At 38.2% G+C, this 19,870-nt stretch overlaps 1 protein-coding gene and 1 long non-coding RNA gene across 3 annotated transcripts in view; one reads left to right on the forward strand and one right to left on the reverse strand.

Annotated features, from left to right (window-relative positions):
* Positions 1 to 19,649, forward strand: part of LOC140623824 (uncharacterized) — a 44,857-nt gene extending 25,208 nt beyond the window's left edge. The window contains exons 1-2 of one of the 2 annotated variants that reach the window (XR_012023349.1): positions 17,573 to 17,846; positions 18,454 to 19,649. This is a non-coding gene — a long non-coding RNA (uncharacterized lncRNA). Of the gene's footprint in view, positions 1 to 17,572; positions 17,847 to 18,453 lie in introns of those variants that run through there. The other variant, XR_012023348.1, reaches the window with a different exon arrangement.
* TRAM1L1 (translocation associated membrane protein 1 like 1) lies at positions 15,284 to 17,239 on the reverse strand. Its single transcript, XM_072810535.1, has one exon. It carries the CDS (start codon positions 17,174 to 17,176, stop codon positions 16,064 to 16,066), a length of 1,113 nt encoding a protein of 370 aa, XP_072666636.1. The 5' UTR covers positions 17,177 to 17,239; the 3' UTR covers positions 15,284 to 16,063.
* Positions 19,650 to 19,870: the final 221 nt, after the last annotated feature.

Here is a 19,870-nt window from a genome sequence, read left to right on the forward strand (position 1 = left end):
AACCCAAAGAGATAGATACTTCTGCCCTGATTTCTGAAAGCTGCAACACAAAAGAGTGCTCTTACCCTGGACTTCTGATTTTAAACAAGTAGCCCAGAGATGAAACCGGGAGTATGCAGTTGACTCATAAAGGCAGATCCAGTTGAAGGGTCACTGGCGCCTGGCAGTGGCAGCAGCAATCTCAGGCAGCACTGTGCCACTGACCCTGACTGCTCCCGGCACTGTGTCCTTGGGTGCGGGTATGAAAGCCTAGAATTATTTTCTGTTTCCTCATTGTCTTCCTGCCCTCCAGATATCATGAACTAATCACTTCATTTGTATCAAAAGCTTTTTCTACCTAAGCTGGTTATTCTTTCTATTGCTTAAATTGGAGAACCTTGACTCGAAGATGATTTCTAAAGCTATATTCAGAGACACAGGCTAACTTAAAATTATTTTATCTTCCTGCTAACTTGAAGCTTTAATCACCATGCAGTTTTCATATAGATAGCCACTATTACTCTTTTCCTTAAGGTCTCTTTTGTCTGATATGAATATAGATACAACCACTTTTGTGCAGAATTTATGCGTAAATAAATATAAATTTATGTACACAACTGTGTGCATATTGTATAAGTGTGTGTGTGTCTGTGTGTTCTTGGATTTCAAGATTTTTCATTCTTTATATTTTACATATGCTTCTTTTAAACAGTATAAAGATTAGTATTTTTTAAATCTTGTCTGGTACTCTATATATTTTTTAGATTTTATTTATTTGAGAGAGTTAGAGAGAGAGAGAGAAAGAAAGAGAGAGAAAATGAGGGGGAGGAGAGAGGGAGAAGCAGACTCTTCACTGAGCAGGAAGCCCAATGCAGGGCTCGATTCCAGGACCCTGGCATCATGACCTGAGCCGAAGGCAGATGCTTAACTAACTGAGCCAGCCAGGCATCCCCGGTACTCCATTCTTTTGCTAGAAGATTTGTATCATTTAGATTTAAGCTGACAACTGATAATTTTAATTATTTTATTTATTTTCCTGTTTTATGCTTTCTGTTGGTCTTGTTTAATTTTTATTTTTCTACCCTTCCTTTTTTTGAATATTTGAATGTTTTTTAATTGCTTTTTCATTTTTGCTTTTGAGTGAAACACTGCCTTAATAATGATTTAACAAAATTCTACTGTTAACAAACCCTCTGAAAATCCTGTTAATATTTTTAGAGCCCAGTCCAAGAATATACTTGGAGACACCTGGTTCTTCTCCTCCCTCCTACATTTTCTGACCTCAGAGGCTCCTAAGAACCTGAGTGTGGACACCGTGGACACATGACTGTGCTCTGCTCAAAATCCCACCCATATCTTCAAAGAGCCACCTTTTGGGTCCTCCTCAAGCCTGAGAGTGCAACAAGAGTTACAGTAGGGTTATCATCCAGCCAGTGGCAGAAAAGCCTAGGGCAGAAAGCCTATCCTGCATAGGCCTAAAGAGTAACTTGAAGTTATTGAAGGGCACAGTTCTGGGGTTCTATATCTCTACACAGCATAAGTAGAAGGAAATAGGTCCTAGGCTCTGATGGTCATATCCCCAAGTCCCCAGAGATTCAGAGCCCTGTCAGTTAGCCACATGTTAAGAAGGCCTGGAAAAGAAACCCTAGAGCCAAAGGGTTAGGACAGAAGTCACAGTTGCCATTAAGTGGCCTAAGAGTGGTACTATCTCCATGAAAAATATTTTCACAGCTATAGATTCCTAGTGACAATTTCTCTAAGTACAGAGATCCTCTCAGTACATTACCATCACTGTAAAGAATCAATTCTCAGATTTTCCTTTTTCTGATTTTAACTTCTTCTGTTCTAGCAATTTTTTAAAGATTATTTATTTATTTATTTATTCATGAGAGACACGCAGAGAGAGGCAGAGACACAAGAGGAGAAGCAGGCTCCATGCAGGGAGCCCAATGCAGGACTCGATCCTGGGACTCCAGGATCACGCCCTGGGCCGAAGGCCGCGTTAAACCACTGAGCCACCCAGGCGTCCCTGTTATAGCAATTTTTAAGACCATCTCTCTGAATTTAGTTTTCTGAAGTGACACAAGGATATGACTAGGCATATCTGTGTGTATGTGTATGTGTGTTTTGTGTTTGAAATTTATCAGGTTGTTGGATGTGAAGGTTTATGTTGTTTGACAGTTCTGGAAAATTTCCAGTTGTTACCTTTTAAAATATGTTCTCTGTTCTCTTGCCTCTCTTTCTGGAACGCCAGTTAAACACACATTAAACCTTCTTATCATAGCCTTTATGTTCTGTTTCCTTGTGTTATTTTGGCATATTTTTTTGACATCTCCTCCAATTTTATATGTTTCTAACTTGTTGTCTAACTACTTCATTGAGTTTTATATATATTTTTTCTTGAAGTTCTATTTTCTATACAAGTCAGCTACATAACCTTTTATAGTTTTCCGTTTCATGAAAATATGTTGAAGCTCATGTTATTTTTTTAACATACTAGTCATAGTTAAAATCTCTGGTACTTAATACAAGAAATCTGTTAACATTAGTATATTAAAAGTCTTTTCCATCATCTACCATATGTTCATGATGCTGTGCTTTCTTGTATGCTTAATTATTATTTGATTTATTGTGAGATGCTTATTACTTTGTAAAATAACTTTTGGCAATGATTTAAACAATTTCCTGAAAAAATGAAAGAGGTTCCTTTTGTTAAATAATTTAGCCAATTTAATGTCTCCAATTCTTATTTCAAACTGTACTTTTGTTGAACCACACAGAAGACAGTTCCTAGGAATAGATCTTGTCAGTTTTAGTGATTTACTTAAGCATTTGCCTCGGTAAAGACATTATCTGTCCAGCCTTAAAAATGCTATTTGGTGTTTTTAAGGGTTCTTTCATAGGTCCTTTCACATTTTTTTAACTATCCATTCATAGAGATTTCATGAATATTTGACCAACTTTGAGATTTCAACCTCCAATCTGGCCTCAATTATCATCTACACAATGATGACTTTCCAAAGTATATTGATCTCCACCGGAGCTCTTTCTCCTCATTTCCTCATATTTTTGGAAATATTGATACTATTTTGATATTTTTGCTGCTTCAAGAGCATCTCAATTCAAAGTATCTAAAAACAAAATTGATGTTAGTCCACAAACTTATTTCTCCCCCTGCATTTTCTGTCTCAAAAAACAGTAACCCAGTGGCTAGTTTATCCAAGCCAGAGAGCGAAAAGAAGAAAGATATTGATAAGAAATTAATCTCAGCTCAGTATAAAGCTCTTAGTATCATATCCCTCACTTGAGCTCTATATTCTAACAATATTGCTGGCGCTCAAGATTTTCACGTGCCCTGGCAGTTCTGAGTCTTTCCGTGTGCTATTTGCCTGGAAAATGTGCACCTCACTGTTGGAACTGCCCAACCTCTACACTTTCCTACAGTTCTTATTGTCATCATCAGCTCTTTACCTTCTTCCTTAAACTTTAAGATGAGACTAGTTTCTCCTATAGCATGAGTACTCCACCTAATGACATTGCTTATTCTAATAATAAGAATAAGCACCTTATTACACCTGCTTGATAACCTTTTTCAGTGAGGGACTGTATTTCCTCACTGTTAGCTGTAGGCCTGAGCATGGTGTTGACCATAGAAGGCACTTGGTTAACATTTGCTGAGTTGAGAGTTGAATTATACTTTTAAACCAACTATAATCAATAAAAAATATAATTTAAGTGTCATCTTTAACAGGTCATTATACTGTATGCTGTAGAATTTAAGGCATATAATGAAGCATAAGACCTCTATACTCAAGTAGTTATAATTTAATTGGGCATAAATTACCTAAACCTATTATGACTGTAAGCAGATAATGAACAAGAAGCTGTTTACTGTTGTCAAATATGTAATACAAGGAACAATTCACATAGGAGATCATTGGAACATTTATCCTAATAATTCCTTGAAATTTTATTATACCTCTGTTCTGCTAAACCTTAATGAAGCTCAATTTCTTGCCTGTAAATAATACCATTTCCATGGTAAATAAGAACAGCCTTATCCAATTTGAAAAATAAATAACATTTTGCAAATAGATTCATTCAATTGCACAAATATTTTCAATTTCCTTCACAAACTTACATTCTAGTGAGGGAGCTAGTGATCAAAATATAGAACTTAAAGCAGCACAGTAAATGCCATGATGTCCCTAATCAGAATGTAATAGTATGGAATGGTCAGAACTAGCTTGAATAGCTATGAAGCTTTGATGTATTTGATGTTATAATAATGTATGGAATCTCATGAATAACATAAAACAAATCTAGATATGATTTTTCTAAAATGCCATTTAAATTTAGTTAGGTATTTTTTCTGATACCTACAATCATATGAATCTTTTAACATCTCTATTATGTCTCAGTTAATAAAACAGATTTCAAGAATGATAATAAAAATGGAGAATTTAAGCCTTAATTATTTATGAATAATTTTGTCTTGTAAATTGTCATATATAGAGTAACCTCACCAGATTCTTACATAGTAGGACGTTTTTTCTTCCAACACTTTAAAATAATATACTGGAGGAAAAAAAAAACAAATTAAATAATGAGGAACTCTTAGTAACTTCAAGAATTTCAGGCTATTGTCATAATCACCAAGAGGATTAATCCTATAGTACAGAAACTAAAACATTTACATATATATATGTAAATATATATATATATATATATATATATATAAATATAGTGAAACGTTTCTTACAAATTTTCTAACGTGTAAAATATCTCTTAAGAAAAATCCATGAGAATAGCTATAAAGAAAAGGGCTTTTCTCCCCCTTTACGCTTTATTGTTTAAAACTAGAACAATTGATTTAAATTATTTCAGTCAATACCAAAATTGCTTTTTTATGTAAAACATGGCCTAATACATGCCAACTATTTTTCTTTTTAGAATAATTTAGAAGAAAACATTATTAGCCAGCTAATTCAATACTTTTTAAAAGGCATGGTAATGTCATTCTCTGAGCCTGCCTGTAGGCAGTGGGAAGACAAGCATTTTTTCTGTTTGTTTTTCCCCCCCTTAAGAACCTTGAAAACAGATGCGAATAAATAGCATTTCCCCAGGAAGTAAAATCGATCTTTGAGAATTTCTCAGAATACGTGCTGCGGGCCAGCAGCACTGCACATTTAGAGCACTCCCCGGCGAGCTGGAGGTCAACCTGATAACACCGCCTCAGTGGAGAACGAGTTGGCACTTCAGGACAGATTTCCCTGCCAGAGCCTATTCCTGTTTGACACTTTCATTTGAAGAAACCCACTCATGGTTTCTTCTCTCCAAGGTTTAAAACCGAGATCAAGTATATCTCTCTAATAATGTCACATTCCAAAGAATGACTCCGATAAGGGGACTGTTCAAGGGCTTGGGTATTCACATAAGGGCTATCATGCGGGGAGATAATAAGGAATGTAGTGCAGAGATGCTGCCATCAGGGCGCCAAGAATTAATTCAAACAGCTGTCGCAGAACTTCGGAGGACATTGGAAGTGGGTATACGTGATTCCATTTCTGATTTACAAATATTCTCATGTTGTCAACTATTCTCACGCAATCGTGTTAGACTGTAGATGTGCCCATGTTTTTGCAAGTTAAACCTGTGGAGTTTTTCAAAATAGTTTCCACGTGATGTGTCACACCGAGGTGTCCTCAGTATGATCGATTTCAGTGGGCTGGTTGTTTTCTCCAGACCTCACCAATCAGATCATTCTCACAGGAATTCGGTCAGTGACTTGATTCCAACAAGGGTGACCTCCGGGAGCTGTCCAGACCGCTTTATTAAATCCGCCTTCCTCTCTGTAATACTCGGTCACACACACTCTCCCGAGTTGCTCTCAGCTGTTCCTCCCTCTAGCAGCCCCACGTCACCACAGATCAGCACAGAATGTTCCCGTTGAGCAAGATTTCGTGCCCTCTGCAGCAACGCCGGGCTCCTGACTTTCTTCTTCGGGATGACTGGGGGAGACTGTGCCGTAGTCATAGTCCTGATCTGTGATCTCCCCAGGCACTCACCTCTGCATCTCCTGATCTGTGATCTCCCCTGGTGGAGCCCTTGTAGGGGGCGAGGCACACTCCACCGCTGCATCTGTCTTTCCACGGAAACTTGCCCCCCGCCTGTCTAGACGGCTTCCGCATGTGGCACTGTGGCCGAGTCTCATACTGTACATACCTCGTAACTACAGCCTGGCGCTGGGTAGGTGATTCATCATTATGTCCTCACTATCCATCACCAAGTCTGGAAAATGAGCAGTGCTATCTGAGGCATGGTTACTGAGACTCACTTCTCTTCTAAGGATCACAGAGTAGAAGTTAGGCCTAAGAAGCGCAGCTTAGTTAGAGCAGTTTTTTCATTCTAGAGAAGTTCGTGACTGCCAAAGTTGGAGCAAGCTCCAGCAACAGCCATGCCATTTTACCTGGAATGACTGTTCCATGTGGCACGTATGCATTGTAACAAATTGCCTAAGGAAACTTCAGAGATTCGTGGAAACCTTCCCTTGCTGGCTTTTTTCTCATTATCTTTTGGACATCTTTCTCTCTCTACCCAATCACATGATTTTATCAGACATGCTATGTAGATTTGTTAGGTAATGCTATTCATCTTATGCTTCTGTTGTTTTATTTCATACTAATATGTATGTATGGGATAGAGTGTGACTAATAGGCTATTTTCAAATGGGAGGAGTTGCATTCAAAATATGTCCTTTTCATTAACACGTAATGATATTAAGAAGTCAGCCTACAAGATATAGTGAAATTAGGTATTTAAGGAGTGCTATTGAATTCTCAGAGTCTTCGGGTTATTTTTTTATGAATTAGCATTATTGATAGGAATAATGAAGCTGATTAAAAACATCAGCAGGCCTTTTTCTTCTTGGTATAGATTTTCAAAAAAGCACACTTTCTTTTATTTTTTTAACTTGTCATTAGCCCTGTTTAGTCCTAGTCATGATAATTGAATGGAAAGATAGAAACGTCAATTAAAAAGAAAATACAGCTCAGAAGCAAATGAACACCTGGTGCCTTTGAAATTCATTATATTATTTGAATTTGTTGGAAAGTAAGGAAAGGAGAGAAAAAATAACTAGGACCAAAAGGCAAAAATAAAGCAAAAAAAAAAAAAAGATATCTGTACATTATGGCTAGAGATATGTTACTTTCAAATATCTTTTCATTATCTGCTGATGACAAACATAAACGTATGCAGTATTTGCTGAATTTTAGGTTGTGGCCATTTTCTTAACTATTTGACTTTTTTTTTTCCAAAAAAAATTAGAGATTTGTCTAGAGTTTTGACTCTGCTATGTATAGATTAGATATAGCATTTTAAAATTTGCTATAGATATTTTAAAGATATAAAGAGCTAAACAAAAAAATCTTGTAAGGGTACTTTTGCTCTTTAATATAGGCTTTAATCACTAGTATGATGATCATAAAATTTGTAGATATTAGATTTAACCCAGCTACAGCAGGCCTATATTTTTTTTTAAATTTTTTTTTTTAATATTTTATTTATTATTTATTTACTTAAGTCACAGACAGAGAGAGAGAGGCAGAGACACAGGCAGAGAGAGAAGCAGGCTCCATGCACCAGGAGCCCGATGTGGGATTCGATCCCGGGTCTCCAGGATCGCGCCCTGGGCCAAAGGCAGGCGCCAAACCGCTGCGCCACCCAGGGATCCCCAGCAGGCCTATATTAATTTCAATTCTACCTTGGAATGTGGTGACATATATAAAAATTCTAGCAATTATTCTGTGGTTAAAAACATTGTATAGGCTCTGAGTTAGTAGTTGTTTGAGTTAAGCTATTTTCTGATAAAAGTTTAAAGATATCTGGTGGTTAGTTGCTTGAATTTCTCTGAATAAATGGCCTAACAAGGTAAGATGGTTGAACCTATGGAAACCTAGAATTGTTTTAAAAAAATAAAACTTTAAAATCTTATAATGTGATGTAAACTTACTCGTATGGGTAATGGGTATGTGTTGCATCATTAGAAAGAATTTAAGAGTACTCTTAGGCATCTAAAATACTCCTAGTATTTGAGAAGTATGGAATATATGCTAATAGAAATGGTAAGTAAAAAAAAATAGAAATGGTAAGTTTTGCTTACTTGAATAAATTGTATTTGCACACATTTCACAATCTTTCTGGTGGCAATTTATTGTTCTTTTGGGATAATTACCCTCTGTTAGGTTGACAAGTTCTTTAATTGACAGAAATAGACATCCACCCAACCCTAACAAAATTATATGAGTTGTTTGTCAGTATGTTAGCCAAAAAGAGAGGCCAACTGCAAATGCTTAACTTAATGTCTTCTCCATTCAAATAGATTTTAATTTTCATTTCTGGGAAAAAATTGCATAAGTTAGAACAACACATATTGAAAAAAAAGGACAAGGATCAACAAACACCATCCTTTTTTTAAAAAAAAATTATTTATTTATTCATAAGAGACACACACAGAGAGAGAGAGAGAGACAGGCAGAGAGAGAAGCGGGCTCCTCGCAGGGAGCCCGATGTGGGACTCGATCCCAGATTCTGGTATCACGCCCTGCGCTGAAGGCAGACGCTCAACTGCTGAGCCATCCAGGTGTCCCAACTAACGCCATCCTTTCAAATATTTTATACTACTACCTCTACTTGGATTTTAATGGTCATAATGGTAAATCTAATACCTACTATAAGGCAATAATATAGAATAAAGGCAAGGAAATATAAACATCTCCTTATATGTGTCTGCTGCATGCAGATGTTTCAAAGGTTGCCTGAAGATTTGCAAACTAGAGATTTAATTTAAAAGTGTTCTTTTCAAATCAGGAATTCATGTTGTATATGCCTTTCTTTGGTGGACTCATGTAATTGGGCTTTGCTCTTGCAGCTGTCATCCCCTATTCTGATTTGTCTTTTTCAGTATTCAAATATACAGATATTCTTAATATCTTCTATCCTAAAAAAAAAAAAAACTACTATAATAACAAAACCAACTCTCTTGACTCTACATCCCTCTTTGCTTATTGCATAAGAGGCTCATTTTTAAAAATATTTTATTTATTTATTCATGAAGGACAGAGAGAGAGAGAGAGAGGCAGAGACACAGGCAGAGCGAGAAGCAGGCTCCATGCAGGAAGCCCAATGTGGGACTTGATCCCGGGACTCCAGGATCCCACCCTGGGCTGAAGGCAGACGCTCAACTGCTGAGCCACCCAGGCGTCCCTCATAAGAGCACCATTACTCTTTTCCATTTATCTGTCATTCCCCAGAAAGTGATCTTGCCAATGTCTCCAGTGACTTAAATGTTGCCAAGTGCAGATTTTTTTTATTTCTAATCTTAAGGAGCTTGAACTCTCAATAGTTTTGGCTAAAACTGTTATCTTCATTCTCTTATTATACTTCTCTTTTCGGTTCCATAATGTTGTTTACCCTTATTTTTTGCCTGTCTCACCAGCCATTACTCAGGTTTGGATTCTGTGACGGGTCCTTGCCTTAGTCATTTTCATCTTTCAAATATCACTGCTCTCCTTGTTCTTTAGCATTACAAAACTGCCTTTCAGGATGTGGATCAACTATCATATCTTTCATTCATGTGCACGTTAAAAATGGCATTCTGATTCATATATTGAAGATTTTGATAGTAGCTTCACATTTAGAAGCCATACCAGCTTAATTCTTAGAAAAAGCACTCACGTTTCAGAGTTTAGCAAATCACAAAGACCATTAGGATGATGATACATGACTCTTGGGCTTAAGAACAAAATATTAAAGTTTATGTATGTTAGTTTTTGTAAGATATGTGTATGCCCAATGAATAATGTATACCCTGCCACAAATCAAGTTCATTGTCAGTCAACACATTTTAACTGTGTATATCCACTCTCCTAAGAATTGTGCTAGATGCTAAGTTTGGCTTTTAAAGAATTCGAGACACCTGGATGGCTCAGTTGGTAGTGCAGAGATTCTTAATCTCAGGGTCATAAGGTCAAGTCCCACATTGGGGATGCAGCCTACCTAACATAAATAAAAATAAATAAATAAAATCTTAAAGAAAGGACTCATGATGCCAGACCTCAAACTGGTATGGGAGACTGACAATAAATCAATAATAAATACTTCAAACTGGAAAAGGGCATAAAAGGGAAAGGAAGTCAATATTAGAAAAGATAGCAAAAGAATGCTGTACTAAATTTTCTTTCTTTTAATAGTGAAATAAAAGGTTATTTCAACTGAGTTCATCAAATTCTGAGAAATTACTAAGAGACACTATGTTAGTTAATGAGGATGGAATGATGAAGAATATATATTACTTGATACCAAAGGAGCTTATTTTCTAGTATTCATAACTACTAAAATGGTTGTTGATGCTCTTAGATTTTCCTAAATAAATGCTTAGCTCATGTACTCAATCTGAAATGTAATTTTGAATATGGTACAAACTGAATTTTTATTGGTAATGAAATTTACCTAGACCAATGTTTTCAAATGCTTTCATTATAAAGATCTATATTCAGAATTAACATATCAAGTTTTTACATGATATCATTTCTATTTTCTGTCATTTATGTAAGAAAATTAGTCCATAGTACTACAAATTTGGTGACTCTTTAAAATAAGTCTGCATTTATTGAGAAGAGAATTTCTATACATTTTAAATATAACCATATATGTATCTGTGATGTGGATTATTTAGACAAAATAATTCATACATTTGGGACAGAAATCCCTATAAAACATCAGCTAGATACAGAGGTGGAGCTATTGCTATGCTTGAACTATCTCACTTTTCCATTGCCTCCTGCTAAGACATAAAGGAAAACTCAATGTTGTACATCTGCACAGTGTTTAAAAATGAACACTGGAGAAGAATGAATGGGAGGAATGGGAGGAATGAAGGGGAGAGAAGAATGAACAGGTGGAGCACTGAGGACTTTTAGGTAATGAAACTATTATGTATAATATAAATTAGTGGATATGTTAATAATGGGGAAGGTTGGGCAGGGGAGGGAATTAGGAGTAATATGAGGACTCGATTTTCTGCTCAATATTCCTATAAACCTAAGACTTCTCCAAAAACTAGTCTATTAAAAAATAAACAACTTAAATACATAGGGGAAAATACCTACTTATGTATGTGCATACATGAATATATATGCATCCATAAATGCAATATAGTGAATGAAACTATGTATAGGAGTGTGTAATGACAGATCGATGATAGATATAGGCACCATATGAACCAGTCTATGCACATGTAACTTATGACACTGTATGTATGATACATATATTTTCCATCTTCATAGCAGTTATTGAGATAACTGTCATTGTCATTTTAGAGACATACAATCCAATACTTATCACATTATTAACATTCTTTGCTGAATTTATATCAATATGATGAAATTTAGGAACTAAAAGTGGAATGTGATGTGTGTTAAAGGTTTGCTTGAATTTAAAAATGAACAGAGTTAAATTAACATCACAGTAATGATGTACTAGCGTTGCTGTTAAGAAATATGGCTACACAATAATTCAGGCAAAAGATCTATTTTAAATAAAGGGAAAGTGAATTTTCAAATTTAAAGTAAAAAAAAAATGATCAATTTCAACACCACCAACATCATTTACCAAATCAAGTCATGTCAGTGCCCAGGATCTCATGACTTGAGAAAATATGAGAAAACATTTCCTAGTACTCAACTGAAATTTCACTTCAGCCATCACACACTTAAAGTTTTTACATCCCAAGATAGAATTCATATTTCCACATCTTACTGGTCTTATTGTCTAACTTAAATAAGTTGTCCCTCAAATCAATAAATACAAAGTTGTGAATATGAATATTAACATATAATTTGTAAATTTGAATACATTGGTTTTAATACATTGTTTTCTCATTTCCTAAATTATGTAAACATCCCCCCCAAGCAGTCAGTTTGCACATCAATGTATTTTTCAAATTGTTAAAAAAACAATCATTAGCTGACCCAATGCAGTAGCCCAAAACACATGATGGCACCTTCCGGGATTGGGGAAGAGGCAGGTGAATTGCCTTGGGAGATGGTCTACCATTTGACTTCTTTCATACTCATTAAATACCTAAAACTTACAGTTTAATATTTGGAAGCGTGTGATTTTTTTAGATGATGGACTTATAATTTTTCTCCATAACTGACAGGAATTTACGGGTACTACTGTGTTTTATTCAGTGTGCATAGTTCCTCCTAAGATATGTTTGATTTAAAGATGGTGGTGAAAAACCCCCACAAAACCCTTCTATTTCCAGAGAAGATCAGGAGATGGGAGGGTGTGAATTCTCTGGTAATCTGATCTGTCATTAAGCCTCAATTACTTCCATGTCCTCACTCATACTGTCTATCCTCTCCTGCCATGCCAGCCCCCCTTCTGTCTCCAGATTATATTGGTCTGGGCTCCCAAGAGGCATTCTCTGCCATAATACAAATACCCAGGTTCCAACATACTCCACAAGCCACATTCTCAAGTATATTTCCACGTCTCAAGATGTTTTCACCTGCAAGAACTTCCTCTCAGGAACTGTTCCAATATGTCATTTCCAGTATAAAGCATCAGTAGTAAGTCTTTTATTATTTTACTAAACTATTCTCATTTAGTCTAATTATGTGAGAACTTAACATTTTACCCTTGTTTTTCCAAATTAAAAAGACTGGGATGCCTGGGTAGCTCAGGGGTTGAGCATCTGCCTTCTGCTCAGGGTGTGATCCTGGATTCTGGGATGGAGTCCAGCATCAGGCTCCCTGCAGGGAGCCTGCTTCTCCCTCTGCCTATGTCTCTGCCTCTCTCTCTGTGTCTCTTATGAATAAAATAGATAGATAAATAAATAATTTTAAAAATAATATCAGACTATACTCTGTCTTCAAGAAATTTTAAATTATTAATGTTGCAAGTCATCTTCTTAAACCCATTCCAGGTTAATACACTATTGGCTATAAATATATTTCCTCTACAGGTAAACAAATACCAAAGAGAGATAAATGAAAATATTTACAAGGTTATCGGGGTTTATTTTAATTGAAATGAAATGGAGAATTATACTGATCACCAGGAAAATAACAGGGCTTAAAATTTGCTTGTCTTTTATGAAATATGTAGGTTGAAAAACACATTTACACTACTTAGGAAAAATGGGAGACACTTTTAGTTGCTAGAATAATTTTCTTTTAAACAAAATTTACTTTGAATACATCCTAGAAAATCTATACCTGTAGACTTATTTAAGGAATAAAGTCTGGCAGTCATTGATGCCAATGAATCAGTACAAAATCTTCAAATTCAAATATCAGACATAACTTTATGACTTTTGCAACTTTTGGTGACTAGCTATTTGTGTTTTCTTTGAGCTAATGCATGCCTGCTTTAATAATACCTTGAGTAATCATAACGGAAATTTTGTTTCCACATGGTCCATTTTAACAGAAATCAAATTATCACACTAAGATCTATTGCAGGATATTTTTTTTTTGGAGTGTAGTATTAAAGAGTGACTTAATTTGTATTGCTGAATGTCATTTGTAGCATTGCTACATAATTTGCCACAAATTTATACTCTGACAACTCATTTTTGTGGGGAGTTGAGATGTATACAGCATCCTTCCCCCTTTCTCTTTCCATAACCTCGCTACCTTTCATGAACCCGTATTTTACAAGAAATATGCTTTGCTTTTTTTCACAGGTGAAGCATGTAACCTAACTTGACCAATCAAACCAGTATACCCCTTTACCAAATGAGTTCACTAAAGGTAACTCTCAGTGTTCTGAATTCTAGAAATCTGGTTTTTATCTCTTCTTCTCTACTATGCAGTATGCAGGTATGAAGTCTAGAACTGCTATAATCATTTGCTCACAAGCAGAAAGTTAATCCGAGAGGGACAAAGCCAAGAAAATCCCAGGGAAATCCATCTAGGCCCTAATCATATTTAGTGTTAAGTCCAATTTAACTCTTGGAATTGTCAGTTACATGAGCTAATTTTCTTGTAATCATTTGCCAGTTTGAGTCAGGCTTGTAATTACTTTCAGATGAAGCATATAATGGATAAGAATTTTGTGGAACACATGGGTGGCTTAGTCGTTGAGCATCTGCCTTGGCCCAGGGCATGATCCCAGGGTCCTAGGATCAAGTCCCACATCAGGCTCCCTGCAGGGAGCCTGCTTCTCCCTCTGCCTATGTCTCCGAGTCTCTCTCTCTCTCTGTGTGTCTCTCATGAATAAATAAATAAAATCAAAAAAGAAAAGAAAAGAAAAAAAGAAAAGAGAAAAGAAAAAGTTAGTTGTTACCTTGAGTGGGGCTACAAGGTAACAGACTAGAACTCCTTAAAAGTGAGGCAAGTGAGAAAGACCACTCTGTTACATGAGAAGTTGAAAATCTTTAAGATTGCACAATGGTTGGTTAAAGTGGAGTTATTTAATTTGGGGGCCTCAGGGCATGTGCTACCAACAAGACAGCAACTGAAGGGGTAGGGGAGTAGAATGATGGATTCTACAGTCTAAAAAGAAACAATCTTGCTTTGTTATATATTTCTCAAAGCAAAGAGAAAAGAAAGCTCGGCCAAGAGTGGCTCTTCTGTCTTTAATCTGCAATATGAGTATACTAAGTTTAATTTCCAAAGACCTCCATGACTGGAAAAGCCAAATTACCCACAATAAACCAAATAGAAGGCTATCAAAATCAAAGATGAGAGATGTCGTGGGACAAAAGAGAAGAATGGGAGATCTATGGCCTTATGCTAGCATATTTTTCAGGCATTGTCTCCTGAAAAAAAACATAAATACTCACATTATGGAAAAGAAATCAAAATGAAGGTTGAGAAAAGGAGATAAATAAAATACCCACTACAGGCCATTCTTTCTACTGGGTTCAGTAATGATACTATCCATACAACTCTATCCCCACATACACTTTAGTATACCACATATCCAAAATAGGGCTCATACAGATGAATGTTTCCCAATTAATGATGTTAGCAGCGCTATAGTTACAACAGTATCTTTGACAAGCCTTTCATAAGACTACCTACCCAATTTTCAAACTACTTTAGGTTAGTGTGTTTTCTGCGTGTAATTTGCTGACATCCTTTTTATAGATATAAGTCAAGTAAGCGTTGTTTTTCAAAATGATTTACAGGTTCAACAATATTTTTCCAAGATGCTGTGGATGCCAAACTTATAACAAACCTCAGTAAGAATAATTTTTTAAAAACATAGCAAAAAACACTAAGTCCGATTTCCTTTTACAGTAAATATTTAATTTTTTAAATTTCTAGTTTACAAGGGTTTCAAATGGACAAGAATGATTTACCTCTCCAGTAACAGTCTTATATTAATTCAAGATATTTCAATTCAATATATGGTAATAAATTTCCACATATTACCCATTAGTGTTTTGTTTTGTTTTGTTTTTAATGGGGAGGTAACATTAACAACCACTATCTATAAAACGCATCATTATTTTGGTGGTTTTAACAAATGTCTTCTCCAGTTGTAAGTTCTAAAAAAAAAAAAAAAAAAAAAAATCAAAATTTAAAAATTCTAAGAATTAGAGAACACTGAAGACGTAATGAAGTTGAGTTCCACCTTTATAATAATTCCGTTTTACCCTAAAGGGGGATATTCAAAAATGTGACATCGCTCTACCAGACCACCTTGCGACTGCTCTAAAAGATTGGCAGGGGCAAGAACTTGTGTCACTGATAGGCGGGATTTTTTAGTCCTCTCTGCAAATCATTAAGAAAATGTTCCAACGCAACAAAACAAAATATGGTGGCGATCCCTGAACCATCTTGATGATGAGTAGCTTAGTCTCTATCAAAATTTTTTCCCCACTCATAATAATCATCCTCCCCTCAAATGCCTTAAAAAAAAAGAAAGAATACATTACACAGAACAATAACAGATCGAAGACAGCACAAGTTATTTTCAAGAACAGAAAAATCTCTAGCGCACAGATATGTAATAGTAAAGAGCAGACTTCTTTGGGGCCCATCGTCAACCAGCTTGGAGTTCGTTAGGAAGATTTCTCTTTCCTTTTATGGGGAGAGTCTACTCTGTTTGCAGTCGCCACACCATTTTCCGTTCCTTTTCTAGAAGACCGCCCTTTAGTCCGTTTCTTCTTCACACTTGGGGCCTGCAGGGTAGTGTCTTCCTCCATCCACCTCTGCAGCTGGACATTAAATAAATTCCAGGTTATGTAGGCTTGGATGGTGCAACTGGACGAGAGCACCGCGATTTTGGCGGCCAGCACGTTGACGTTTCCAGCGGTGGCGTCGGAATTCCGAGCCTGCCCTCCTGCCAGGTGAAAGCCGACAGTCACCACCGAGACGATCAGAGTCACAAACCGGCCCGAGACGAACACAACCGCCCACAGGGAAAACTCCTTGTGGTACTTGTCGTCCCTGAAGTAGAAGAGGTCACAGATGTGGGAAAGGAATTCCACGAAGTAGTGCATCGTCAGAAGGACGAGGCCCAGGTGGTTCAGGTACAGCAGGTAAGCTCCGGCAATGTGGAAGAGGTGCAGCCCGATGTAGACCAGCTGGCGCGGGACGTCCTGCTTTTTGATCCTCTGGAAGTAGAGCTCCGGGAAGGCGTGGAACCAGTAAGCCAGCTGCGATATGTAGAAGAACTTCATCTGGAAGGTCATCATGTTGTGAGGCGGGGCCCTCCACAGAAGGGTGGGGTCCGACAGGCAGTTTTCCGAAACCAGGATGGACGTGCCCCAGACACAGGACACGAGGTAGAAGGCGCTGAACTGGCCCGACTCGTTAAAGCGGCTTTGCTTGGGCTTGGGGAACTGCATCCGCCTGTTGATCTTGTCCAACACGTACTCCTGGATGGTGGCGTGAATGATGATCGCCACCAGCATGTAGAAGAACACCGTGGCCAGGTCTCTGATGCCGTAGTAGTACAGGAACTTGGGTTCCGGCGCTCGTTCCTCGGCCGCGGGGAAGGGGACGCTGTGCTGCAGGGTGATGAAGACGATGGAGGCCTCGGCCGTGCCCTCGAACATCAGCCCCAGCACGAAGAACATCCCCACGCAGGCGACGAGGTCCGCGTGGTTCTGCAGGATGAACTCGTGGCTCAGCACCGGGGGGTTCTTGGCGCTCTTCTTGCGAAACGCCATGGCAGCGCTTCCCACACGCTCTCCGACGAGCCGCGGCGGCCTCCGCGCCCGCCGCCCCCCCGCCCCCGCCCCCGCCCCCCGCGGCCGCCGCCGCCGCCCCCGCCGCCGCCGCCGCCCTCCTCACCGCGCCGCCGCCGCCGCCGCCGCCGCCGCAGCAGCTCCGGGGACTCCCCGCCCCATCCCCGAGCCGGCCCCGGGTCGCCGCGGCCGCCCGGAGCACCGCGAGCCAAGGCGAGGGCCGGGCCGCACTGAGCATGCGCGCCAGGGCCCGGCGGAGGCAGGGAAGGAAATCGAGCGCCGCGCCCCTGCCCCGCGCCAGGCCCGGGCTTGCGAGCGTGGATGCGAGCGTGGATCGTCGGCGCCGCCGCCCGCCGCCCGCCCCCCGCCCCCGCCCCCGCCCCCGCCCCCGCCCGCGCCGTCCAGCGGCTTCCCGAGTCCCCGCGCCGCGGCGGCTCCGGGGGAGGTCGGGGCGAGGCGGGACGGCCACTCCGGCTGCGCGTCAGCGTCACCGCGTGACCCGTGACGTGACAGCGGGGAGAGCCGCGGCCTGGCCAGGTGCTCGGCGTCCGCCAGGTGCCCTCTGGGCGCTCGCCTGTGCTCACGACAGCAGCCCTCCTGGAACACGCGAGGACGGACGGAAACACGGGCGCTAGGCACTTTTCGAATTTAGGTGTTTATTTTATTTTTTATTTTTTTATTCATTCATTCATTCGTTCGTTCGTTCGTTTATCTATTTATCTATTTATTCATCTATTCATTCATTCACCTATTTATTCATTCATTTTTCATTCAATCATTCATTCATTTATCTATCATTTATCTATTATTCATTCATTCGTTCGTTCATCTATTTATCTATTTACTCATCTATTCATTCATTCACCTATTTATTCATTCATTTTTCATTCAATCATTCATTCATTTATCTATTTATCATTTATCTATTTATCCATTCATTCATTTATTCATTCATTCATTCGTTCGTTCATTTATCTGTTTATCCATTCATTCATTCATCTATTTATTCATTCATTCATTCATTCATTCATTCATTCATTTATCTATTTGTTTATTCATCTATTCATGCAATCATTCATTCATCTATTTATCTATTTATTCATTTATTTATTCATTTATCTATTTATTCATTTATTTATTCATTTATCTATTTATTCATTTATTTATTCGTTTATCTATTCGTGTATTCATTCAATCATTCATTTTTCTATTTATCTATTTATCTATTTATTTATTCATTTATTTATTGATTTTTACAGGTGAGAAGCGGAGGGACAGAGACGTTAAGTAAAATGCCCCAGATCACACAGCTGGTAAATATGTCAGAACCAAGGTTTGAATCCAGTCCGGACCCAGAGCATGGGCTCTTCACTACTGTACGGTTATTGCCTTTTATTGTCAGTCGTTCACGCGTGGAAATATTTTGCTACAGCAAGAACGAAGCGGGCTAAAAAGAAAAACTAGTTCGCCGCGTTAGCAATAACAACAACTGTGACATTAACTGTATTTATTGTATCTTCAGAGGTTGAGTCGGTGGTTGGGAGGCGAGAGCTATTTGTCAGCACGTGGGAGAAGGCATTTCGGCTATAAAGCCCAAAACTGATTTTCCGTACTCAAGCAGATGAGAACCTCATGTTTCATTTTTATGACTGTTGCATATAAATGTGCTAAAATACACATATTGGAAAACGGCTTCTTTTGTAAATGCTAATGCCTTACTCTATTCAAATATCATGGCAGGTTTCAAATTTCTCTTTGAATCCGGAGCCATTTTCTTGTTTCTTCTGGGGCCCATGAGATCATAATCATTACTGATAGTTAAAGTTTGAAGTTTGGAATATACATTTCAAAAGAAAAGTGCCACAGAATTTAAAGAATAGAGCTTACATTAAATTTAGAGTGGCCAAAGTGCCTTTTACCACTGTTTCTCTGCATGCTGTGCACTAACGAAAGATGCAGTCCAACTGGTGTAATTACTTCGAAGGTATTGATTGAACAAATACTCTGGATCAATGCAATGTGCCGACATTTCTTAGAGCATGGAATTTGTTGTGGACACTGCCCCTGAGTTAGGGAAGGTACTATGTATTGTACCATATTAGAATTCTCCATTTGGCCTTCCTAGCTGTTACTCCCAGCTGTTGACCCTAACAGCTCAATTATGAATGCTATTTGGGGTTAACAAAATCAGGAAGGCATTACAAATAGAGATGCAAAAATTAGGGCATCAAAAACAGAAGAAGAAATCAAACTTGTTGGAAGTTGTCAGGAGGAAACAGTCAAGGAGAATAGTGCCTTGTGGGAATTATCAAGAGTTTATTCAGGAAAATACATATTTACCTTTTTGAAACGAATCATTTTAAAACAGAATTCATCAGTCTTTCTGTAAGAATACACAATGACTATGCTTATTTTGTGGCATACTAACTGAATATAAAAAATACGTGAGCAGAAACTTGTGTTTGTCTTTCTGTTTGGCATAACTTTTGACAAGCCTTCCAACTCCACCTATGCAAACGTGATAGATTTTGCCTTCAGGAAAGGTCCATATCAAAGTGAAGAGCATAAATGCTTATGCATAGATATGAACTGTTATTTTATTACTAAAAGGAAGAAAGGCCATTATAAGTGAGTATAAAATTGTCTCTTAACTGTCTCTTGAAAAAACCTTTTCCC

Source organism: Canis lupus, chromosome 33, assembly GCF_048164855.1.
Source record: "Canis lupus baileyi chromosome 33, mCanLup2.hap1, whole genome shotgun sequence".
Classification (NCBI taxonomy): Eukaryota; Metazoa; Chordata; class Mammalia; order Carnivora; family Canidae; genus Canis; species Canis lupus.

What these genes read in the sequence shown, in the direction of transcription:
- TRAM1L1 (XM_072810535.1), bottom strand. Translation starts at nt 17,176, where the DNA reads ATGGCGTTTCGCAAGAAGAGCGCCAAGAACCCCCCGGTGCTGAGCCAC.